Consider the following 23,310-nt stretch of genomic DNA (forward strand, 5'->3'; position numbering starts at 1 on the left):
CCGCGCTTTTTGTACGCCAAGCGCCTCCACTTCCGGACACGTTTGTGCGTGTGGGTCACGTGAGGTCCTTCCTTTCCGGCCTCGCTGCCTGCCTGGTTGGGCGCTTCTTGGGGCTCGTTGCCGCGTGAGGGGAGCCGTCGCCATCATGCCGGTCTATTTCCAGCGGCCCGAGAACGCCCTAAAGCGGGCGAATGGTGAGTGTGGGGTTCCCATCGCCCGCTCGCGTCCCGTCAGAGGCTGTCTCTGTCTGCTGGCGTCTCTTCGCCCCGCCCGGGCTTCATTATGCCCAGTAATGGAGGCTGAGGCCTAGGACGCTCCCGCCATGCTCAGAGCAACCCCCCCCCCAGCCCGCTCGCCCGTCCGTCTCGGTTTCTCCGGGCGGAGGACAGCCTCCCCTCTACCTTCTCCAGGGCCGGCTGGTGGGGTGCAGGACTAGCCCAATCCCGGCAATTGTTAGTAGGAGCCGAAGCCTGCCTGCGCCTCCTGCTTTCCTGCTTCTCTTCAGCGTCCACCCCGGGGGCTCCTCCCAACTCTTTCACTGCCCTTGGAGTCGGGGCCTGCGATGCGGAAGTGTGTGGGGTGTGTGAGGGAGACAAGGAATGTGCGTGGCTCTTCCCATTTTCTGCACTAATAATTTATAATTTTGCAAAATGCTTTTTCTGCGTGGCCTGGTGGTGCCCTCGCTGTCCCATCGGTGCAGTTCTTCGAGATCTTTATACATCCTGTTTCGAAATCCTGATTGCCCTTACACACAAGTCCTCTTCTTTTCTTGAAAAGTGGTGTGTGCTAGATTTCTCAAGTCTAATTACATAGTGTTGTGAATACAAGGCATGTGAATATGCCCTTCCTCGTTAAAATGCAGGAATAGAGTTGATCCATTTAAAGCTCAAAGTATAGGAGGCTGCCTTGCCTTATGTGATGAAATAAAAGAAATCATCTGGTGTACTTGATAAGGAATTAAGCATATTAAACAATACAAGATGTTAGGCAGGACACGAATAATCAACAATTCTTGTTTTCCAAGAATTCAGAAAGTCCTCAACTGCCTAAGATCCTTAAGATGATGCATAGAGGAAGGCTTATTCAAGGGACTGGGCCAGTGCTCCCTGTAGCATGGGTTCCTGGATGTTAACTACAGTTCCCATAACCCTAGCCAAAGGCAGCTGGGGATGATGGGAGTTGTAGCCAACATCTGGGAATCTGTTACAGGGAATACTGGATTAGAGTTTCTGAACCTCTGCGCTCACTTTATTTGTGTGTTGCTGGGACATAGGGAGATAGAGTGGGTTCAGCTGAAAGAACGAGCTCTATGCCTCTATAACTGTATGTGTACTTGTGATTGGGAATGTGCCTCATTGCACAGGCAATCCATTCTTGCCTTCAAAGTGTGCAAAAGTTGGGGACAGTGCCAGCTGGTGTAATCCCCCCTTTCCTTTTCATTTGTTCAGACAACAAGGTGAGAATAGGCTACTTCATTATGCAAAGCTATGGATTGTAGACATGTTCTTGAACATTTTAAATAGCTGAATAAGACAGTGTTTGATGACAGACAATAACATCTTAAAACAATATGCGGAAGGTTCTTGGACAATATACAACACATCTCCCCTGACTTCTGAGCCTCTTTAATGTGCTGAAAATACAAGTAAAGCGACTCATTGTATATGTAGAGAAGTGGAAACACCCGCTTTTAAAGATAATTTAATAAGCAAAATTGCTGGTAAGAACAAGGTTTACATGCTGAGGTTGGCTGGAGTATTAATGACGTTCAACCACATATGGTATAACTACAGACTGTATCCTGCACTTAATAAATATGTAATCCATTTTGGAATCTTCACACTCAGAACTAGGTTCTGACATTTCAGTTGAAACTATGTAGTAATGTTAGGATTTTTTGAATTGCTCAAACTTACTGCCTAATTGTTGTCATATCCTGCATTTGAAGGGCACTCCTTGGGGCTGTTCAAATGCTGTGCCAAACCGTGGTTTGTGTTACAAGAATAAGTCGCAGGCTCACACACTAATAGTTCTCCCTCTCATCTTCAGCAATTAATAACTTCCATCCTTTTGCAGTTAATCATAGTTTGCGTTTTGGGATGAAGTAGCAAACTATGGACAGGAAGGTAGTAATCACAGTGTGCAAAGAGAAGAGGGTGTGCGCAAGTCAAAGCTTTGTTGTTGTGATTCCAAACTGGTTGGCGTTAATGCTCCTCACTTAAACATTCTGGAAATATATACACTGTTAGAATGCCCAAATCTTAATATCACTTCATTACTTTGAATGCTAATTTACAAATGGTGACCTCAAAATTAAATTTCTAGGATCTTGAAGTTGTTTTGGAATCTATAGTATTATTACATTGATTTTTCTGAAAATAATTTCCTGAGCAGATCAGTTAAAGGAAATATATGAATTTCAAAATAAAATTGATTTAAACCATGATTTCATTCATTCTGTTTCTATACTGCCCTTCCAAAAATGGCTCAGGGTGGAGCCATTTATTTACTTACACAGAGAAATAATAAATAAATAAGATGGATCCTTGTCCCCAAAGGGCTCACAATCTAAAAGACCCGTAAGATAGACACCAGCAACAGACACTAAAGGTATTGTGCCGGGGGTGAATAGGGCCAGTTACGCTCCCCCTGCTAAATAAAGAGAATCACCATGTTAAAAGGTGCCTCTTTGCCAAGTTAGCAGGGGTACCATAGGAAAAGACTGGTTTAACTCAAGTTTCCCATTTTGAAATTCATATGTTTTCTCAGCAAGTTTATGTGTGCAATCAAATATGTGAAACCAAATAGGGCCTTTATACAACCCAAGTGTAATTCAAAAGCTTTGGCCATGCAGCCCATGTGTTCATTGCATTGCAGAATTATGACTGCTTAGAGATAAGGGTCAAATTTTTGTTACACATGCAAGAATACCAAGTAAAATCACTGGCTGACATTCTGACCAACTAATCAGGCACTTCTTGTTGTGATGTGTTCTGATCTTACAGAGCTCTCCAGAATGCAGGGAACACTCTGAACTCTAAGGGACTCTGGTACAACAGCTCACACATAGGGGGACTGGGACAGTTGTGTGAGGGCCGTGGCACGGCCCCATAGTTCTTTGAAGTGCACCTGCTTTGTTAGGTTATCAGCTGCTTACTTGAAGGCTAAGGGGCAAGCTAAATGTATGGGGTAATAGGTGTATATTAAGTTCATGTTTGCCTCATTTATTTATAGAGCCCCTGGTGGTGCAATGGTAAAACTGCCGCCCTGTAACCAGAAGGTTACAAGTTCGATCCTGACCAGGGGCTCAAGGTTGACTCAGCCTTCCATCCTTCCGAGGTCGGTAAAATGAGTACCCAGAATGTTGGGGGCAATATGCTAAATCATTGTAAACCGCTTAGAGAGCTTCCAGCTATAGAGCGGTATATAAATGTAAGTGCTATTGCTATTGCTATAAATGGAAACGAGAACCTACTTTTTAAATGGAAAGGAGCAGTACTGGACATGATCCAGCACAGAATCAATTGTTTAAAGCTGTGAAGCATAGTGGAGTAAGATGGGGGCTTGGTTTTATTCCCCTCTCACTCACACTTGGTTTTTGTTTTAATACTAGATACACACACACACACACACTTTATATGTGAATGGGGCATACGTGGGGCTATCTTTCACTTGTTCACCTTGCATGCTGAGTTTGGTCCTAAGCCCATGCTCACTTATTTGTAACTTAAGCCCCAGTGAACAAAGTGAGGACTGACTTGTGAATCAAAATGGATCAGGCACTAAGGAGTGTCCAGACAAGAGACAGTAGTTACTGGCAAAATAATGTTTCTCTGTGGGATGGAAGAGTAAGTTTCTATGCTTCCTGATTATAAATTTAGGCTCGGCAATTCTCAGGTGCTAGATTACCATGGCACCTGGAAATTTAAGTGTAGAACCTGAGCCAGGAGATGGATGAATGTGACCATGAGGAGAAGTAAGCAAACCGTGTGAGGGTGGGTTGCTCCTCTTCTTCCTGGTCACAGCTGTGTATCTTAGGCAGGCAGTGGACCAACACCCACCCCACCCAGTGATTTCCTAGTTGTCCATACCTTTTGAATTTGAGGTTGCAGATAAGAGATCACAGCTCATACTTGGTTTCCATGCATGGGGGCAGGAGGACTTGTGCAAGGAGCTAGAAGGGACAAGTGTTCAGATAGCTGTACTAGGATTGGCAACAACTCCCTTAAGAACCGTTTGCAATACTGAGGTTGCATCATGGCCATAAGCAGCCTTGCAAATTTGAGGTAAATCAAATCAATCTTTATTACGGTCGTGGACAAGCATAAAGTGTGAGGAGTGATTACATATTAAGAGTAAGAGTAGATAATAGAAGCCTAGGGGGTGACTAACACAATACAAGTATATGATAAAACTATACAAATCAGAAATAGAAGTAAAATTTAAAAGAAAACTATGGCTGGCTAAGACAAAAACAAGACCGCAAACTTTATTTTTATTCTGTTGTAAACTGCCCAGAGACGCAAGTTTTGTGCTGTATAAAAATATTTTAATAAATAAAAATAAATAAATGACCCTTAATGGCCAAAATCTGAAGATTGAAGTTAACAATAGTTAATATAAAAGATTTATAATAAGCTTCATTAAAAATACATAAAGGCATAAAAGCAAAAAGCAAACATGCATTATAAAGTTATATGAAAAGCGTGGAGGCATAAAAAGACATAAAATTATTCAAGGGCAACTATAGGCATAGTAAGATTTTTATAAACTTAAGGCAAAGTAAAAAGCCAAGGAGCTGCAAATTTGAGATAATTTGTGGTAAACTTGGGTTATGTGTTGAAAAGGACATAGTTTTGCTTGTTTACCAAAACTTCATTTTTGCTTGTTTACAGAAGCTTCTCAGTCTGGTTTTGTGCTGGTAATTCTTGCTTTCCACATGCAATAGAACATGTAGCTGTTTGTCCAAGCTTGATCATAGCTACTGTCCCCTGTTTCATTCAGGATATGTCTTGACATGAAAGTAGTTTGCGCTGGAAGTGTGCCTTAACCACAGCTTATTTTTTTTCCAGAATTTCTTGAGGTTGGGAAGAAGCAACCTGCTCTTGATGTTCTTTATGATGTTATGAAAAGTAAAAAACACCGAACATGGCAAAAAATCCACGAGCCTATTATGCTGAAGTACTTGGAACTCTGTGTGGATCTCCGCAAGAGCCACCTGGCAAAGGAAGGATTATATCAGTACAAGAATATCTGCCAACAGGTAGAGGCTTTAAAAAGTGTTAAAATTCTGATGTTTAACTTCATATTAAAAAGTTACATATGTATAGATGTTTTGAGAAAATGTGCCTTTTGCTCTCTTACTGTGTATGAGGTTTGTTATTAAAACAGCTTGGTTGGATTGGACTGGTTAGGAAGATTCAATGTAACAATTTATCCTTAATATGATAGGTTCCTCTGGAATCTGAAAAATAGAAGCGTTAACTCATTTGTTCTTCGATATTCTGCTCTGTTCTGCTATGCTTCATTGCCATAATATAAGCTTCCCAAAAAAATATCGTCTCCTGTTTAAAAAAAAAAAAGAGGAGGAAAAGGCGATACTTCATCTGTTTCAATTTTGGTATAGGTGAACATCAAATCCTTGGAGGATGTAGTTCGGGCTTATTTAAAACTAGCTGAAGAGAAAACGGAATCTGCTAAAGAGGAGTCCCAGCAAATGGTGCTAGATATAGAAGACTTGGATAATATTCAGACTCCAGAGAGGTAGGAGCTGTGCTGTGGTTTTTTTGTAAGGTGTAATTTTGTTTTTATGAAGTGTATGTATTGATAACATTCTTATCAGCTGATTTATGACCCAGAATTCCATCATATGAAAGCCTTTAACAAACTGAGCTTTTTCTGAACAACTCTCTGGTTCAGTTGGGTCAACTTTCAGCTGGAAGAATTGTGGCCTGTATTATAAAGTCCATAATGGGCTTAAAACAATCATTGGGTTGTACCTAAGGAATGCTAGCAGTATGGAAATCCATGCTATTCCACAAGCAGCTGGTCAAGCACATGTGGAGGATATTGCTTGACACATCATTGTTCAGCACTTCTACTCAGGTAGAGGAGGGAAGAAAAGGAACACATTGGCAGCTGATGGTTTATTATGATATGATGATACACATTAAATTAAGTCACATATCTTTGTATTCTGTATGACATTGATCTAGCCATACACATTAAGGATGTGTCCGAAACATTTCGGAGGCCATTATAGAGGCCTCTGAAATGTTTCGGCCAATGGGGCTGTTTCGGAGGCGGCAGGGGAGCGTGCACTTACCCCTCCCGCCACATTTCCCCCACCGGCGCTCCATTGTATCAAAGCCCCTTGGGGTGGCAGCGTACCTCCCTGCTGCCCCATTGCTGTCCTACCACTTCCGGCCGAGGAAGGCAACGGGGCGGCAGGGAGGTACGCTGCTGCCCTGAGGGGCTTTGATATAACGGAGTGTCGGTGGGGGAAATGCGGTGGGAGAGGTAAGTGCACCTTCTTCTGCCCCTAAGGGAACACCCCCACCGCTTCTGGAACGGTTCCGGGCACATCCCTAATACACATTAAGAACCTAGTGGATTTTGTGGCAATTAGACGATGGGAAGTTTTTTCTCAAATACGTAGGCAGAGTTTGATAAATTCAGGTATATGATAGCAGGCAGTTACTGACATCAGCAGGCAAGTTTTGTGTAAGATGTTGCTCTAGATCTTGTGCATGGGCAAATGAAAGTCAGCATTCCCTTTTGTGTGCAGTGAACTTGCAGAAGCATTTCCATGCATGCAGGAGCTGTTACATGAGCAGAAGGGCACCTTTGGACCAGACCATTATATTCCCATGACTTTGAAAGATGCTTTCAAAATATGCTGAGGTCTTGATAATAGTTCTTCATTGTGTTGTCTTACAGAGTCCTCAGCAAATGAGGAGTATGAGAAATAGGAATATTTTGTTCCATATAATCTTTCTGTTTCTTAATAGTGTTCTCTTAAGCGCTGTAAGTGGGGAAGACACTCAAGATCGTACTGATCGGCTACTGTTGACTCCCTGGGTTAAATTTCTGTGGGAATCATACAGGCAGTGTTTGGATCTTCTCCGAAACAATTCTAGAGTGGAGCGCCTCTACCATGATATTGCACAACAAGGTAAAATCCAAATTATTGTAGGACTTGTATACCCTTTCTAAAAGCAAGAGGCTTAAACCTGTTCTGTCTCTTATTAGTTGCTAGCTTGTACAGGTAGAGGGATGTCACAGAATTTATAAAACCAAATCAGAAACCTTGTTAGTTTAAAACAATTACCTTGTTACTATACCTTGTTAGAGTAAAACAATTCACATAATACTTGGCTTTTCATTAAGAAACTGTGTGGGGCTGGGTGGGTAGTAAACATTTTTTAAGAACTATGGACAGCACCCACACTAAGTTAGGCTTGATCACCTTGCCTGCTGTCACTGCTGCTTAGTCTGGACTAACTAGTTTAAAAGCTGTCCTGTGAGTTTAGCATGTTAAATTGTCTTTCATTTTTTACATGAATCCTGTCGGAGATGCAGCAGCTCCTGATGGCATCAACTCTTAGCACCAGCAACCCTATTGACCACTAGAGGTAGAGATAGTGAGCAAGGCAATTCCCTCTTTGACTACACTTTCTTTACTTCCTCTTTGTTAGACAGATAGTCTGAGGTTTCATTCTCTCATCTGGAGAGAGATTGCTGTTTTCTCCCCTCCCCTCTTCCTCTATGTATCTAGCAGTAAGGCATGTAGGCCTTAAGCTGTCTCCCTGATGGCTTTCCTAAATAAACTACTTTATTTAGAACTTTAACTCCCATGTCTCCTGACAATATTAATTAGCAGTGCTCTCCTTACCTGTGCAGTTCTGCTGCAGCTGGGTTAGATAAAGAAATCTCTCCTCCAAGCTTTCTAACAGGTTTATGGGCCCAGCGAACCCAGACAATGTACCCAGAGGCAAACAAGGCCCAGGGGAATCAGACAAAAAGGCACAGTAAGTAAGTGGAAAGCCTGCTTGATTGGAAAGGGGTTCAAGAGAAAAGACAGGGAACATTTTTGCCATGGAGACAGCGGCACAGGGACAGCCAATAATCCTGAGGCTGAAAGGATTAAATTATGAAACATGGTCATTCAGGATGGAGTCCTTTTTCATGGCTCAGGAACTGGAAAGCGTCCTGGAAGAGGACAGACCTGAAGCCGCTGGAGAACAAGCAGCATGGGATGCTAAAAATAGAAAAGTCTATGGACTCATCTGCTTGCATGTGAGTGACCCAATCATTGTTCATTTGAGAAAGACCAGGATAGTTAAGGAAGCTTGGGAGACTTTAAAATGCCTGTATGCTAGAAATCCAACTAATACTAGTGTTGATCTGATTGTCAGACTGTGTAATATTTATTTTATTTATTTATCATATTTTTACACCGCCCAAAACTTAAGTCTCTGGGCAGTTTACAAGAAGATTAAAAAGTAAAACAATTCAAAACAAAAACAAAACAAAAATTTGAAAGCAAGAAATGTAAAACACAATTTAAAATTTTTAAAACAATATTCTAAAAACAACATTCAAAACAATTAAAACAATATCAGTTAAAAGCCTGATTATGAATATTGAATTATGAATATGAAACTCAGAGAAGGAAAGAATTGAACTGAGCATGTTAATCAAATCCTAGACATTACAAGGAGTTGTGCACAAGAAAATGTAAGACCTTCCAGATGAAACAATTGTTGGATTTATTTTGAGTAGTCTGCCTGAGAGATTCAAGTGATACATTTTCTTTTGGAATCAAAAGAGGAGATTGACTTGGAATCAATAGACTTCAGGATTTTGATATGAGATCAGATGCAGCCTGATGCAGGTTACACCATTTCAAACCAGATATGAGCAAGGTGTAGGAAGCTTCTTAGCATTGTAGGTCACCAGGCCATTTGCATGTCAATAGTCCTCAGAACAAAGACCCTGGCCACAGCAGAGCTGCTGAGAGAAATTCCAAGAGGGATGACCTAGAATTTCTCCAAACCAGAAAAACAGGGCTAACAAGGATTAGAGCATAAAAGGAGTATGGAATAAACTCAGAATTTTTTTGAAATTCCTGAACCTTCTGAAAGTGAAGTTGAAAGTAATTGCAAATGTGACTGTGAAAATCTAGTTAATGGTGCAACAGCAAATCTGATTAAAGACAAGGAACTGTTAGGGAGTTAGACTTGAATCATAAACCCCCAGTAAGCCTGGTAGATGACAGAAAGATCATTGCAAAGAGCAAAGGAAGAGCACAAATCATGCAAGATGCCAAAGTTAAGGAGCATAACTTTGAGAACTGAGGAAGCTCTTTATGTCCCTGCACTTAATTTCAGTCAAATATGCCACTTTCAAAGGCTTTGAAGAAAAATTCAAGAATGATCACTGCTACATTAGAGACAAGCAGGAATTGTTAATGAGAGGTTATTTAAGAGAAAGTGACTTGTTTGAGATTGATTGCATTAATGAGAAAGCCAATGCTGCAAAAGAATGTTTGCATAATATGAAAAACTATGGCACAGAAGATTTGCACATAGAGAAAGCAAAGGAATCAGTAAAAGCTTTTACAAGAAAATAGTTGCAGCATCCCCTAAGTTGATTCATAGTGATGTCCGTGGACGAATGCAAGTTGAATCATCAGGAGGAAATAGATTATTATTATTATTATTATTATTATTATTTACATTTTATATCCCACTCCTCCTCCAAGGAGCCCAGAGTGGTGTACTACATACTTCAGTTTCTCCTCACAACAACCCTGTGAAGTAGCTGAGAGAGAAGTGACTGGCCCAGAGTCATCCAGCTAGTATCATGTCTGAATGGGGATTTGAACTCGGGTCTCCCCGGTCCTAGTCCAGCACTCTAACCACTACACCATGCTGGCTCTGATATTTCTTGAATACTCTAGATACACTTTTGCTTATACTCTAAAGAGAAAAGTCAAGTTCTGGAGAAATTTGAGGAGTATTTTGCAATAGTGAGCAACAAGTTTGGTAGAAAACCTCAAAAGACTAAGAAGTGATAATGGGGTTCAGTTTACATCAAAGGAAGGCCAATTATCTAAAAGAACAAGGCATTGAACATGAATGAATAGTGCCTTACATCCCACAACAGAATGGCATGGCAGGAAGAAAGAATCATTCCATAGAGTTGACAAGGTACATGTTGCAAGATTGGCAAGCAAATTTTGGGGAGAAGCAGTCATGACTGCCAATTATCTACAGAAAAGACTGTTGACCAAAGCAAGAGATGTCCCACCTTTTGAATTATCAAAATCAAATCTTTTATTGTGGTCTTAAACTAGCATAAAACATTAACTTATACATTACAGTACAATAATATTTGTAGTAAAGAGAATTCAAAAAAGCAAGATAAAAACAAAATAACAGACAGTGATACTTAATTGAAGTTAGCTATTAATGTTAGTTAGTTATTAAGTTAGCTATTAGCAAATATTTTGACTGTGGCCCGCCTTATTTTTAATGCTGCTGCACAGAATTTAGCATCTTGAGTAATATAAGGGCTTAAATCAGATAACAGAAATTCAACCATTTGGTAAGCAGCAGATTCCCCACGCACATCCAATAAAGGTGTAAGAAAGGTTGACCTAACATTGTTATATAGTTCACAGGAAAAAAATCACATGCTCTAGCGTTTCTACGTGATTAGCATTACAGGGGCAGAAGCATAGATGGTATGCAAATTTTTTATATTTACCCTCTACTAGAGCAGAAGGCAGGGCATTAAATCTTGCCAAAGAAAATACTCTACGATGGTGAGGGATATGTAGATGTAAGAGATAGGCGGCAGGGGTTACATATAAGGTCAGCATAGGGACTATGGCTAAGTCCACTTGACACTCAACATCAAGTATACACTGTTTAAGTAACGATTTAGCCCTCTCCAACCCTATAGATAAAAGCTGCTCAGACGAAAATCCTAGTAAAGAGAGCTTAGATTGAATTGCACTTTCCCAAGAAGAATGGAAGTCATCAACAAGTATAGAGGCGCAAGACTAAATGGGGAAAGGGAAAGCTTAAGCCAGTGAGTTAGCATAGCTAACCAAAATTTTGCGGAAATGCTCACCAAGATGGCTTCTAAGCATAAGGCCATATTAGAAACACAGCATGGGACCTGGAAAATAGTCCTCAGGAATTTTGACTGTATTCTGTCTAAAGTAGCAATATTAGGGGGTAGACCTTATTGGGCTCCATACAGAATCTGGTCGTTTTGATTTATGGTATGGGAACAAACTCTGCTTAGGATATATTGGAGTATTTGGGTCATAAGCATATACTGTACAATGTGTTCCTAAAGAGAAGAGAAATAAACTGAACTGCAAATATGAAGAAGGAATACTCTCTGGATATACAGTAGGAAGAAAAGAACCCTTGATGTGCTACTGGAACAGTGAGAGTATGCAATGTAATATACTTTAATGAAAGACAAAGGCCAGTCACAAGTGAAGTGCCAGAAATTGGACCAGAGATCCAGATGGAAAAAGAACAAAGAAGAAGAAATCCCCATAAGCCTGGAGCTAACCAGTGAACCAGAACTAGAAGGGGAAGCAGAAGTTGAGCCAGAAATGAGATGCTCCCAAAGATCCCACAAAGTGGTTCCACCCAGGAGACTCACCTACATGGCCATAAAGGAAGAGATCCAGTAACCCTGCCCATGGGAAGACTGCCAATACATCAAGCTAAAAATTGGAGAAAAGCTACAAAAGAAGATAGAATCTTTACACAAAAATAAAACTTGGACACGTGTGGAACTACCTGCTGGAAGAAAGTCAGTAGGATGCAAATGGATCTTCAAAACCAAATACAGTGCACAAGGAGACATCAAGTGCTACAAAGCCGGATTAGCAGCCCAGGGGTACTCTCAAAAGTATGGTGAAGACTATGGCGTTTGCACCTGTCATAAAGCGTACTTCTTCTCAGCATAGCAGCAGCAAGAAAGATGCAACTTGATCACCTAGATGTTAAAACTGCATCTTTGCATGGAAAAATAGAGGAAGATATGTACATGGAGCATCCACCAGGATTTGAAAAACCTGGAAAAGAGGCTAATATGCAAACTCCAGAAAAGCATCTATGGCTTGAAGCAAGCTGCTAGAGCATGGAATGAGAAGCTGAACCCCTGCTAACTTGGCAAAGAGGCACCTTTTAACGTGGTGATTCTCCTTATTTATCAGGGGGAGAGTAACTGGCCCTCTCCACCCCCAGCACAGTACTTCCAGTGACTGTTGCTGGTGTCTATCTCATGTTTCTTTTTATAGTGTGAGCCCTTTGGGGACAGGGAGACATCTTATTTATTTATTATTTCTCTGTGTAAACCACCCTGAGGCATTTTTGGAAAAGCGGTATAGAAATCGATGAATGAATGAATGAACCAGATGTTATTCAGGGAAGGGTTCACACAAGATAAAGTTGACCCCTGCCTATATATTCAAGGTTAAACAAAAATGATACATGGGTTTACATTTTGACTTACGTTGATCACTTGATTATTTACTATGAAAAGAAACAAGGCAGTCATGAGATTGTGAAGCACTGAAGTAGAAGTGAAAGAACTAGGAAATAGGGGTGTGCACCGGAACGCGGACCTGCGGCTCGGCACTGGGGTGGGGGGTTCCATTAAGGGCGGGGGGGGCTTTACTCACCCCTCCCGCGCTTTGCTGCTCTGGCGCCATAATTATTTTTAAAAATGCGCCGCAGAATTGCTCGTTGCTCGCCGCTCCTTCTTGACTTCAAAATCGGGCGGCAGGATACTTCCCTGCCGCCCCCAAAGCCCCCTCAAGCCATTTGAGCTCTTGAAATCTCGCCCGGACCGAGTGCTAAAGCGCTCGGGCGGGCGGCGGGGAGATGTCTGTCCGTCCGCCCGCCCCCTTCCCTGCCTTCTGCACTTCGCAGAAGGCAGGGAAGGGGGCGGGCGGACGGACAGACATCTCCCCGCCGCCCGCCCGAGCGCTTTAGCACTCGGTCCGGGCGAGATTTCAAGAGCTCAAATGGCTTGAGGGGGCTTTGGGGGCGGCAGGGAAGTATCCTGCCGCCCGATTTTGAAGTCAAGAAGGAGCGGCGAGCAACGAGCAATTCTGCGGTGCATTTTTAAAAATAATTATGGCGCCAGAGCAGCAAAGCGCGGGAGGGGTGAGTAAAGCCCCCCCCCGCCCTTAATGGAACCTCCCCCCCCAACCCTCCCGAACCAAAACCACCCCTTGTCCGGATCGGTTCGGAGGCCAGTGGAATGGCCTCCGAACCGATCCGTGCACACTACTACTAGGAAACATTTCCTATTATCACGGCATTCAGATAGAAAGAGGATGGAAGTTACCTTCTTAATCAGAAGCAGAAGATAAAGGATCTCCTAGACTGCCTGAAACTGACAGAGGCCAATAAAGGCAGTACACCAATGGAGACAAACTTCCTGAAGCAAGATCAGGACAGTAGCCATTATCAGACAACAGTCTATACAGAAGAGCAATTAAGTAACTTCTGTACATAGCCACAGCCATAAGGCCATAGCTGCAGCAGTGGGAATTCTGAGCAGAAGAGTAAGTGCACCAACCAAGAATGATTGGGCTGCAGAGAAAAGGCTGGGAAGATACCTGAAGGGTATGGTACACTTCACTCATGATACCAGCAAGCAGCAACCCCAGACTAGTGAGATACATGCATGCAGATTGGGCCAAAGACAGAACTGATCACAAGTCCAGAAGCAGACACCTGTTTTTCTATGGAGGTGGAGTCACCAGTTGGACTAGCCGGAAGCAGTCAATTGTTGCGCTTTCATTGACAGAAAGAGAGTACATATCAGCTGGCCAAACATGTCAAGAAGCCACATTGCTACACAAGTTACTGTTAGACCTTGGAAATGATGAGCCAAAGCTAACGAAGATGTTTGAGGCAACCAAGGGTGCATCCAACTCTCTTATGGAAAGGACTTTGTCTTGAACAAAGCACACAGATGCAAAGCACCACTATGTTTGAGTGGCTCAAGAGAATGGGCCAGTTAAGCTGAAGTACTGCCCAACTCAGTACATGATAGAGGATGGACTGACAAAGCCGCTATCAAGAGACCAGTTCCAGATTCTTCAAGAGAAGATGGGAGTCGTAGATTGATTCACCAGATGATGAGAAGGGGTGTTGGAGATGCAGCTCCTGATGGCATTGAATATTGGCACCAGCAACCCTGTTGGCCACTAGGAGTAGAGAGAGTGAGCAAGGCAATCCCCTCTCTGACTATACTTTCTCTACTCTATTTCCCCTTTGTTAGATTGATAGTCTCCTGGTTTCATGCTTTCAGCTGGAGAGAGAGAGAGACTTCTGTCTTCTCCCCTCTCTTCTTCCTGTATGTAGCTAGCAGCAAGACATGTAGGCCTTATCTATCTCCCTGATGGATTTCCTAAATAAACTACTTTATTTGAAATGTTAATTCCCATGTCTCCAGACAATATTGATTAGCAGTGCTTTCCTTACCTATGCACTTCTGCTGCAGTTTGGGTAGAGATAATGAACTCTCTCCTCCAAGCTGTCTAATAAATCCAAACATTGGACTCTTATCTTGCAGCTTTCAAGTTCTGTTTGCAATATACTCGTAAGGCTGAGTTTCGCAAACTCTGTGACAACTTGAGAATGCATTTGGGTCAGATCCAGCGCCATCACAATCAAAGTACAGCCATTAATCTCAATAATCCAGAGAGTCAGTCAATGCACCTGGAAACAAGGCTTGTGCAGCTGGACAGTGCGATCAGCATGGAATTGTGGCAGGTATGTGCTTACACAATGTTGAGGCGCTGTTTCTTTAGGTCTTCATTCTCCAAATTTATAAAACTTTGCTTTTGTTTCATGCATTAAGTGATCTTGACGTGGAGAACTGTACAGATGTAGACTGCAATTACAGTACAGTCCTATATAAAAGGAATATAACAATGTATTAAAGGGGTTTTCCAGTTGCGAGGTTAGATTCCCAGCCTTGGTGAAACAAGTTATGTATATAGTTATATATCAAATATGTCTGTAATACTGTGCTGTGCACATTTCATAGTTCTCTTTCCCTTTCTCTCACCCCAGTACTGTAACATTCAATTCTCTTCTTCTTTTAGGAAGCTTTCAAAGCAGTGGAGGATATACATGGACTATTCTCCTTGTCCAAAAAACCACCAAAGCCCCAGCTGATGGCAAACTATTACCACAAAGTTTCTACTGTTTTTTGGAAATCAGGAAATGCACTCTTTCATGCATCAACACTTCATCGTCTTTATCACCTCTCAAGGGAAATGCGAAAAAATCTCACACAGGAAGAAATGCAGAGGTCAGAAATTTTGTGGGGTTTTGTGCACATGTGTTGAAATAATATACAGTCATCCTTTGCCAACCATGGTTTTGAGTATATGTAAATGGGAAACTCTGACAAGTCTTGCCAGCCGTGACCTGAGTATCCGTGTTGGGTGAGGTTTTTTAGTTATTTTGGAGGGTTTTCAACGATTTGGGTCAGCGGGGGGTGGGGGTTGTCAGAGGTTCGATCTGCTAATTTCTCTTGGTGACTCTTGCTGGACTTGCTGTCCCTTGCCAATTTAAAATGCCTTTGAGTGAGTTTGCGGGGCGGGGGCGGAGGTGGTCCAAAAAATTTCCAGAGGTTTGATCTGCTCATTCATCTTGGTGATATTACAGGATTTTTTGGTGAATTTTAAATATTTTTTTCCTTTATTTTTAGGTCTTTTTGCAGCCGTGGTTTCCCTAACCCTGTTTCCCATAGACTTTAGTGCCTTGCCAACTGTGAATTTGCCGATGGCAAGGTTTTGCCAGAATGGAACCCTAGTGGTTGGGGAGGGATGACTGTATTACAAGTAGTTGCATTTAGAAGTCCTAAACTAGGTCATCCTATTTCATTCCAGTAGACAAATGTAGTTGGGTATAACTCCTTCAAAGTGGACACAGGGATATGATTTCTTGTTCATTTCTTATGTTTTGTCTGTAGAATGTCAACAAGAGTCCTTTTGGCCACTCTCTCAATTCCCATAACTCCTGAACGAACAGACATTGCTCGGCTTTTGGACATGGATGGCATAATTGTTGAAAAGCAGCGACGATTAGCAACACTTCTGGGCCTCCAGGCCCCTCCTACGCGAATCACTCTTATTAATGATATGGTAAGTGACATTTAGTATAATAAATCTTTTTAATATAGTTGGTTGAAAGTAGTTTTGGTGAAACTTAGAGAAGAAACACAGAACATTGTGACAAATGTATAATAACAGTAAGAACCAAAGGTTTCATTAAGGTACTTCACAAATAGGGGTGTGCAAGGTTCGGAGTCCCCCCCGGTCCGGAAGGGGGGGGGACTGTGACTTTAAGCGGGGGGTGGTAGTACTTACCCACCCCCGCCGCGCTTCCCCCTCCGGCGCTGTTCCTTGTTAAAATCTTCTTGGGGCGACAGAGCTCCGCTCTGCCGCCCCTGCCCCCGTCGTCGCTTGCAAGGCTTTCAGAAAGACGAGCGCGCGCACTGCGCAGAGCGCATACGCGCCACTAGCGCTCGTCTTTCTGAAAGCCTTGCAAGCGACGACGGGGGCAGGGGCGGCAGAGCGGAGCTCTGTCGCCCCAAGAAGATTTTAACAAGGAACAGCGCCGGAGGGGGAAGCGCGGCGGGGGTGGGTAAGTACTACCACCCCCCCCCCCGCTTAAAGTCACAGTCGTCGTCCCCTTCCGGACCGGGGGGGACTCCGAACCTCCAGACCGGTCCGGCGGTCTGGCCAATGAGGCCGGACCAAAACCGTGCACACTTCTATTCACAAATATTACTTTATCTCTACAATCCCAATCTAACGTGAAGGTGCAAGAGCAGCTCAAGTTCCTTAGAGTTGTACATCTACAAGGGAACATAGTTTGTGATTCTTGGCTTTCTTCCCCATGTAATTTAAGCTCTAAAGGTGACATTTTTAAAAATTGTTGCAGCATCTGGAATAATATGTTTTTGTCACATTTCTGGCAGATGAAAAATGTATTTCATAAACAGATATCTATCTGTCATATCTGGACTTTTGCTGTTACAAATATATTTAAGCAAACTTGTTGATATCCATTATTACTCTTTACAGCTGCTTTGATATTTAGGTTTTTTTTAAAAATCATATCTTATAGGTGAGATTCAATGTGGTACAGCATGTTGTCCCAGAAGTAAAGGAACTTTATAACTGGCTTGAAGTAGATTTTCATCCACTGAAGTTATGTGGTCGTGTATGTAAGGTATGTGTTTTCAAGTTTGTATTCAAAACGTCTGCAGATGATGGTTCAGTCCAAATGTTGATTTATAGGGATGTGCACAGAATGACATTTGTGTTCTGTTCTGAGTTCTGAATGGAATGGAAATGGCTGGAAACACTCGCAAAGTTCCAAGCGCCATTTTGGAGTCCCAAATGGTGCTTGGAAAATTTTGAGTGTTCGAAGCTCGGAATGGGGTTGTTCTGTTCCAAGCTCTGAACAGGCCCTTCATTTGAAAGGCACTCTGTTCCAAGCTTGGAACACTCAAAACAGACATTCTCGAAACGCTTAGAACGTTCTGCACTCTTAATGCTCTGCACATCCCTATTGATTTATAGCATAAGCACATCAGTCATACAAATTGAAGATTCCCTTTCTTTTGTTTGAAGGTAGTAAGGTTTTCAAGTTTGCAGTTAAGTAGGTAATTTATGCATCTGTGTTGAGATGGTATTGTGTTGCTGTAAAATGGAATCATGACCTCTTAGTGGACATGAATGATAAGTAATTCCTCTGAGGTGCACAGTGAAGCACATTTCATTGTCTTTTTCTTAATACTGTAAGAACAAAGATATTTCTGATGTGCAATAATAGCTGAAGGAAAATTAGCAGTGTGGAAAACCTATCCATCACTGTCAGTCACCTTCAAACAAAACTTAACATGACATACACATTGTGAAAAATTGAAACAAACTAGTTATTGAGAAGGCATTTTAAATGGAGGTGGTACTGTGGGCTTTACAATAAGTTGTATTGAAAAGATTTAAGGTTTGCCTTCGATTGTATTCATCTTCTCTTGCTTGAGCCTTCCCATGCTTCCCAAAGTATCTATGCACAAGAGCAACTGAAGCATATGAATTAGAAACATCCATTTCTTTACTGTAGAGATTCTCACATTTTTGGAATTTGGAAAATATACTTCTGATATTACAAAGGTTGCATTGGCCAAATATGAGTTTCTGATGCATACTGTAGTAACTCCTGCAAGCATACACTTGGGAATAAATCGGAAAGCTTCAAGCAATAGACTCACAGAAATGTATTGTCTGAATTAGCCATGCTACTTTACAGGCTTTAAATTATTCTATACAGGTTTTAAATTGGGTGAGAGACCAGTCTGAAAAGGAACCAGAACTGCAGCTGTATATTCCCCATCTGCAAAACAACACCATCCTCAGACTGCTTCAGCAGGTATGATTACAAAACAAAAACACTGACTGGAATGAAATGCACTGTTGGGGTGAATCTTACTAATTCCTTTTATCTTAAAATAATAATAATAATAATAATAATGTGTAAGAGAGATTAAAATCGGTTACAGATTTTTACACAAAACATGTAATCTAAAACAAAACCACGCAAATGTGTGGTTGTGATACACCATCCTCAGTATTCTCTTTAGCATGCCAGCTGATGGCACTTAAATACAGAAGCTGAAAACTGAAAGTGGCAAACAGACCATAGATAACACTTGAGGGAAGAGAAAGCAAACATTTTTTGCCAAGAAGATATCCATCTTTTCAGTGACTAATGTATTCCATGGCTTCTTTTATCTCATCATTAACATTAACATTAGGTCTCAATTGTTCTATGAACATTGCTTCCTTGTTACATTTTTAATTTTTTTAATTTTATTTTATTTCCATTTATATCCCACACTTCCTCCAAGGAGCCCAGAGCGGTGAACATGGTTATGTTTATCCTCACAATAACTCTGTGTGGTAGGTTAGGCTGAGAGAGATGTGACTGGCCCAGAGTCACCCAGTGAGTTTCATAGCTGAATGGGGATTTGAACTCAGATCTCCCCGGTCCTGGTCCAGTACTCTAACCACTACACCACACTGACTCTCTTCAACAGCCAGTATTGATACTTCTGTTTTGGTCACTTTTCCACTGTTTTCTTTCATATGTATTGCCCACAGGTACAGAAAACATTGAGTAGATGCAGAGTTAAGGCTAATGCAGGGGCGTAGCAAGGTTGGAGGGGGCCCAGAGACAAGATTTTAAAATGGGCCCCTCACTGATATACACACACAAACACACTTCACAATATATAGTGCACTCACACGCACATCCCCATTATGAAAACGGTGAATATCTAGTTCACATAAATTCATAGGGGGTGCAACATGGGCGGGTGGGGAGTCATGTGATGTGCCTCTGGGGGGGGCCCTCAAAGCAGTGGGCCCCCAAGACAACTGCCTCCCGTTGCCTAATGGTAGTTAGGGCTAATGTTGTTTGTACAGCGCCTGAAACTTTAAAACAACACTTAGTTAAATCCCAGTTGTATGATAATTGATATGAAGGAAGGGATTGTTCTATCTGTGGGGAGTCTGAGGGTTGGTGTAAGGTGAAGGGAGTAGTGTATACAATTGAATGTGTATAGTGTGCAGTGTTCTATATTGGAACAAGAAGACCACTAATGGAAAGATATAAAGAGCATTTGGCTGATATACAGCACAATAAAAGTCAAACAAAATTCTGGGTGATACATATGAAAGAAGAACACAATGGAAAAGTGACAAAAACAAAAGTCAATATTGGCTGTTGAAGGGAATTTAATAAGATTGATTGATTGATTGATTGATTACATTTATATACCGCCCAAACTTTCATCTCCTTGATGTAAGATCAAGGAAGCAATGTTCATAGAAGCCATGACGTAGTGTTTGTCTGTAGTGCATGGTATTTTTTGTGCATCCAAAATTGTTCATTTGTTCCTTATACCTGCCAAGGTCACCTTAAGTGACGCAGTGGGGAAATGCTTGACTTAGAAGCAGAAGGTTGCCGATTCAAATCTCCGCTGGTACTATATCGGGCAGCAGCAATATAGGAAGATGCTGGAAGGCATCATTTCATACTGCACAGGAGGTGGCAATGGTAAACCTCCTCTTGTATTATACCAAAGAAAACCACAGGGCTCTTTGAGCACCAGGATATGTCAAGTCAAAATTGATTTGATGGCACACTTTACCTGTCATACTTATTTTAATTATAAAAATGTATATTCCACCTGTCCCATCACTTGACTTCCTGAGGTGGCTAACAATGAAATTAAAAACCAATAATTCAGTTTTAAAAGGGCAGATAACACATTTTAAAAGCCTGTAGTTAAACATCATTCAATAGTTGGTTATGCCAAAGGCATGCTGAAATAAAATGGTTTTTAGTCAGGATCTAAAGGCCGTCACTCAGTTCTTCTGGGGAGGGATCTCCATAGCCTTGGTACTACAATGGTAAGGCCCCATATCTCTGCTGACGAAATAATGGAACTAGGCCTCTGACAGCTTTAGCAAGCAAGATATGTGGAGAAGATGGACCCCGATAAGCATCCAGGTCCTAAGCCACTGAGGGTTTTAAGAGTAGTGACAGGCAGCCCAAATTGGGCTTGAAATGGACTAGAATTCAGATAAGCTGGCAAAATAAGTCAGGTACATTGAAGAAACAGCTCTGGTCAAGTTAAACCACACTTTGCTGGCTGAAGCCTCCAAGCCGTCCCTTTCCCAGCAAAGACCGCTCTACACAAAACACACCAAAGCAATCCAACCTTGACACAGCTGCAACATACATTACTATGGTTGAGTCCATTCTCTTTAGGAATGGGCACATTCTGCACACCAGGTGAAGTGGCACAAAAGTAATCCTGGCCAAACAAGCTGTACCCATATCCCTGAATTGGTGGTCCTAGTAATCAAGACCATTCTGTCTTTTTAATGTAAATATGTTTGTTGTTAATGCTACTGTTTTCAAAATGCACATATCATTGACCTGCTTCCTTTGCATTGGTAAGCAGTGTTATTTCTGATGTGCTAAAGGAATAGTTGAAGGCTAATTAGCAGCTTTGCCCCATGTAGTAACTGCTGCCAGTCTCCTTCAGACACAATTGCTATTCCAGAGAACAGCCTGTTCTTTTGAATACATGTAAAAAGCATATGTTTAACATTCCTTAAACATGAGTTCATTATTTGTAATGGTTAAGTTGTCTTGAGTGATGATCACGCTAACTTTAAAAACAAACACTTATTCAGTGCTTGGAAAGATTAATTCGAAAGAGTTGAATATTCTTGTGTTATGCAGGTGGCCCAAATTTATCAAAGCATTGAATTTTCTCGCCTGACTACTTTGGTTCCTTTTGTTGATGCTTTCCAACTGGAACGTGCAATAGTAGATGCAGCCAGACATTGCGATTTGCAAGTAAGTGTTATAGAAAAAATATTTTAAATGTTTATATTCATGTATTTTGCTAAAGATAAAAGTTTGCTGGAACATAACCAATTCTGAAGAAGCTGTGACATGTTCCTGATCTTAGAGAGTACTTTTGGAGTGCAGGGAGCGATCCAAACTCTAAGATACAACAGTGTGTGTGAAGGGGGACTTGGAAGAGGTGTGTGAAGTAGGGATGTTGACCCTTTACAGGCCTCCGAACCAGTTTGAATGAGCGGCGGCTTTGCCGGTTCAAAGGCAGGAAGGGAATACCTTTTGAGGGTGGGGGAGGGTGCCCTTACCCCACGCACTGCATTTCCCCTGCTGGTGCTCCATTTAAAAAGTCTCCGGGGCGGCAGCATATCTCCCTGCTGCCCCAGTGTCGTTCTTGGCTGGAAGTAAAAAAGGAAGTATCCGGTACGTGTACATTGCACGCGCTCGCATGCCAGGAATGCATGCGAGTGAGCTCAGCGTGCGCGCACTCGGTACTTCCTTATACTTCTGGTCAAGGAGGACACTGGGGCGGCAGGGAGGTACGCTACCGCGACGGAGACTTTTCAAATGGAGCGCCCTTGGGGTAAATGTGGTGGGAGGGGTAAGGGCACTCTCCCCCGCCCTTAAAGGTATGCCCGCCCACCTTGGGGACCCCCCCCGGCTGGTTCCATGCACAACCCTAGTGTAAAGTCTCCTCATGTGTCCTCACAGGCCTTCAAAGTATAAATTCTTTGTCAGGATGTCAGCCAGTGTAATTAGCAAACATTTTTTTTACTTAACTAGGGATATTTAAAATAAGCTGGAAATTGTATGGTAAATTCATGTGATAGCTGCAATAAGCACTTAAAATAAAAATCAATACTTGGTGTACTTTGTTTTCCAAGTAAAGGTTTTTGTATAGTCTAATAAAATTTGCATTTGATCTGGATGTCTAGAATAAAATATTGCAAATTGCAGGGTATGTTTATTAGATAATTGTGAAGTATACAGAACATCTTGAATATTCTCAATTATAAAATTTTAACCAGAGATCTTTTATGTTTGAGATCTTCTGACTAGTTTGAGTGCAAGAACATTCAGGTTGATTTGTTCATTTCAGAGAAATGGACAATTTTAGCTAAATGGAGAAGTCTCCTGTTTTCCAGCATGGTGACTTTTCCCAGTTTGAATATGTTGGGAATTTCAGTATGTTCATCACAGCTATTGAATGAACATACCCTGCATTTTTCAATTTTCGTTCTAAACATCTGAGTCACATGCTAATTTCATTGGTTTACTTAGTGGAGGAATTGGAGGAGTACCCCATTCTCCCTCAGAAGAGGGTTGTATCTACCAGTAGTATGGGTTGTCTCAATCTCCTGCTCCAGACAGGGCCAATCACAGAGTTTTTCTCATGATCAGGAGAGAGGAGCAATCTCCTCAACCTCAGTTTTTTGCCCTGTCTCACAGGTTGCTAAAATGTTTGCTCTGTGAAATTTTTGGCCTGTGCTGAGGGTCTGTGGACTTAATTTCTCCCTCCTCTGAGCCTCTCCTTTTGTTGGCTAGTGGCAGTCAGGGGGAACTGGGGAGACAGCTGCGAGAACGCACGATGGAGAGCCTGCTGACAACCTACACTGTGGCACTTCGCGGCCTCTCTAACATGGCCGATAGTGCCCCGTGCAGTGAAAGAGAGGCACCCCCCTCTCTTTCGGAGGACTCGACATCTCCATCAGTCTGTCTGGCCGAATGGGTGGCGACGACTTCTCCTGCCCCCTGGCATTCAGAAGAAGAAAGCCGATAAAACTTAAAGATGTGGCAAGAA

The 23,310-nt window shown here is 42.0% G+C and overlaps 1 protein-coding gene and 2 non-coding genes across 3 annotated transcripts in view; all 3 read left to right on the forward strand.

Moving 5' to 3' along the window:
- Positions 1 to 38: 38 nt before the first annotated feature.
- The window catches only part of EIF3A (eukaryotic translation initiation factor 3 subunit A), a 53,764-nt gene continuing 30,492 nt past the window's right edge, over positions 39 to 23,310 (forward strand). Inside the window, exons 1-10 of the mRNA XM_053304204.1 lie at positions 39 to 194; positions 5,073 to 5,263; positions 5,627 to 5,763; positions 7,011 to 7,174; positions 14,626 to 14,825; positions 15,161 to 15,369; positions 16,036 to 16,207; positions 17,196 to 17,300; positions 18,405 to 18,503; positions 21,390 to 21,506. Coding sequence (XP_053160179.1) covers positions 146 to 194; positions 5,073 to 5,263; positions 5,627 to 5,763; positions 7,011 to 7,174; positions 14,626 to 14,825; positions 15,161 to 15,369; positions 16,036 to 16,207; positions 17,196 to 17,300; positions 18,405 to 18,503; positions 21,390 to 21,506 — 1,443 coding nt within the window. The 5' untranslated portion in view covers positions 39 to 145. The remainder of the gene's footprint in view (positions 195 to 5,072; positions 5,264 to 5,626; positions 5,764 to 7,010; positions 7,175 to 14,625; positions 14,826 to 15,160; positions 15,370 to 16,035; positions 16,208 to 17,195; positions 17,301 to 18,404; positions 18,504 to 21,389; positions 21,507 to 23,310) is intronic.
- On the forward strand, positions 17,841 to 17,967 carry LOC128352694 (small nucleolar RNA SNORA19). The gene has a single exon (XR_008320588.1). It is a non-coding gene; the product is annotated as a small nucleolar RNA SNORA19 (small nucleolar RNA).
- Positions 21,064 to 21,195, forward strand: LOC128352693 (small nucleolar RNA SNORA19). Its single transcript, XR_008320587.1, has one exon. It is a non-coding gene; the product is annotated as a small nucleolar RNA SNORA19 (small nucleolar RNA).

The sequence above is a fragment of the Hemicordylus capensis genome, chromosome 3, assembly GCF_027244095.1.
Source record: "Hemicordylus capensis ecotype Gifberg chromosome 3, rHemCap1.1.pri, whole genome shotgun sequence".
NCBI classification, from domain to species: domain Eukaryota; kingdom Metazoa; phylum Chordata; class Lepidosauria; order Squamata; family Cordylidae; genus Hemicordylus; species Hemicordylus capensis.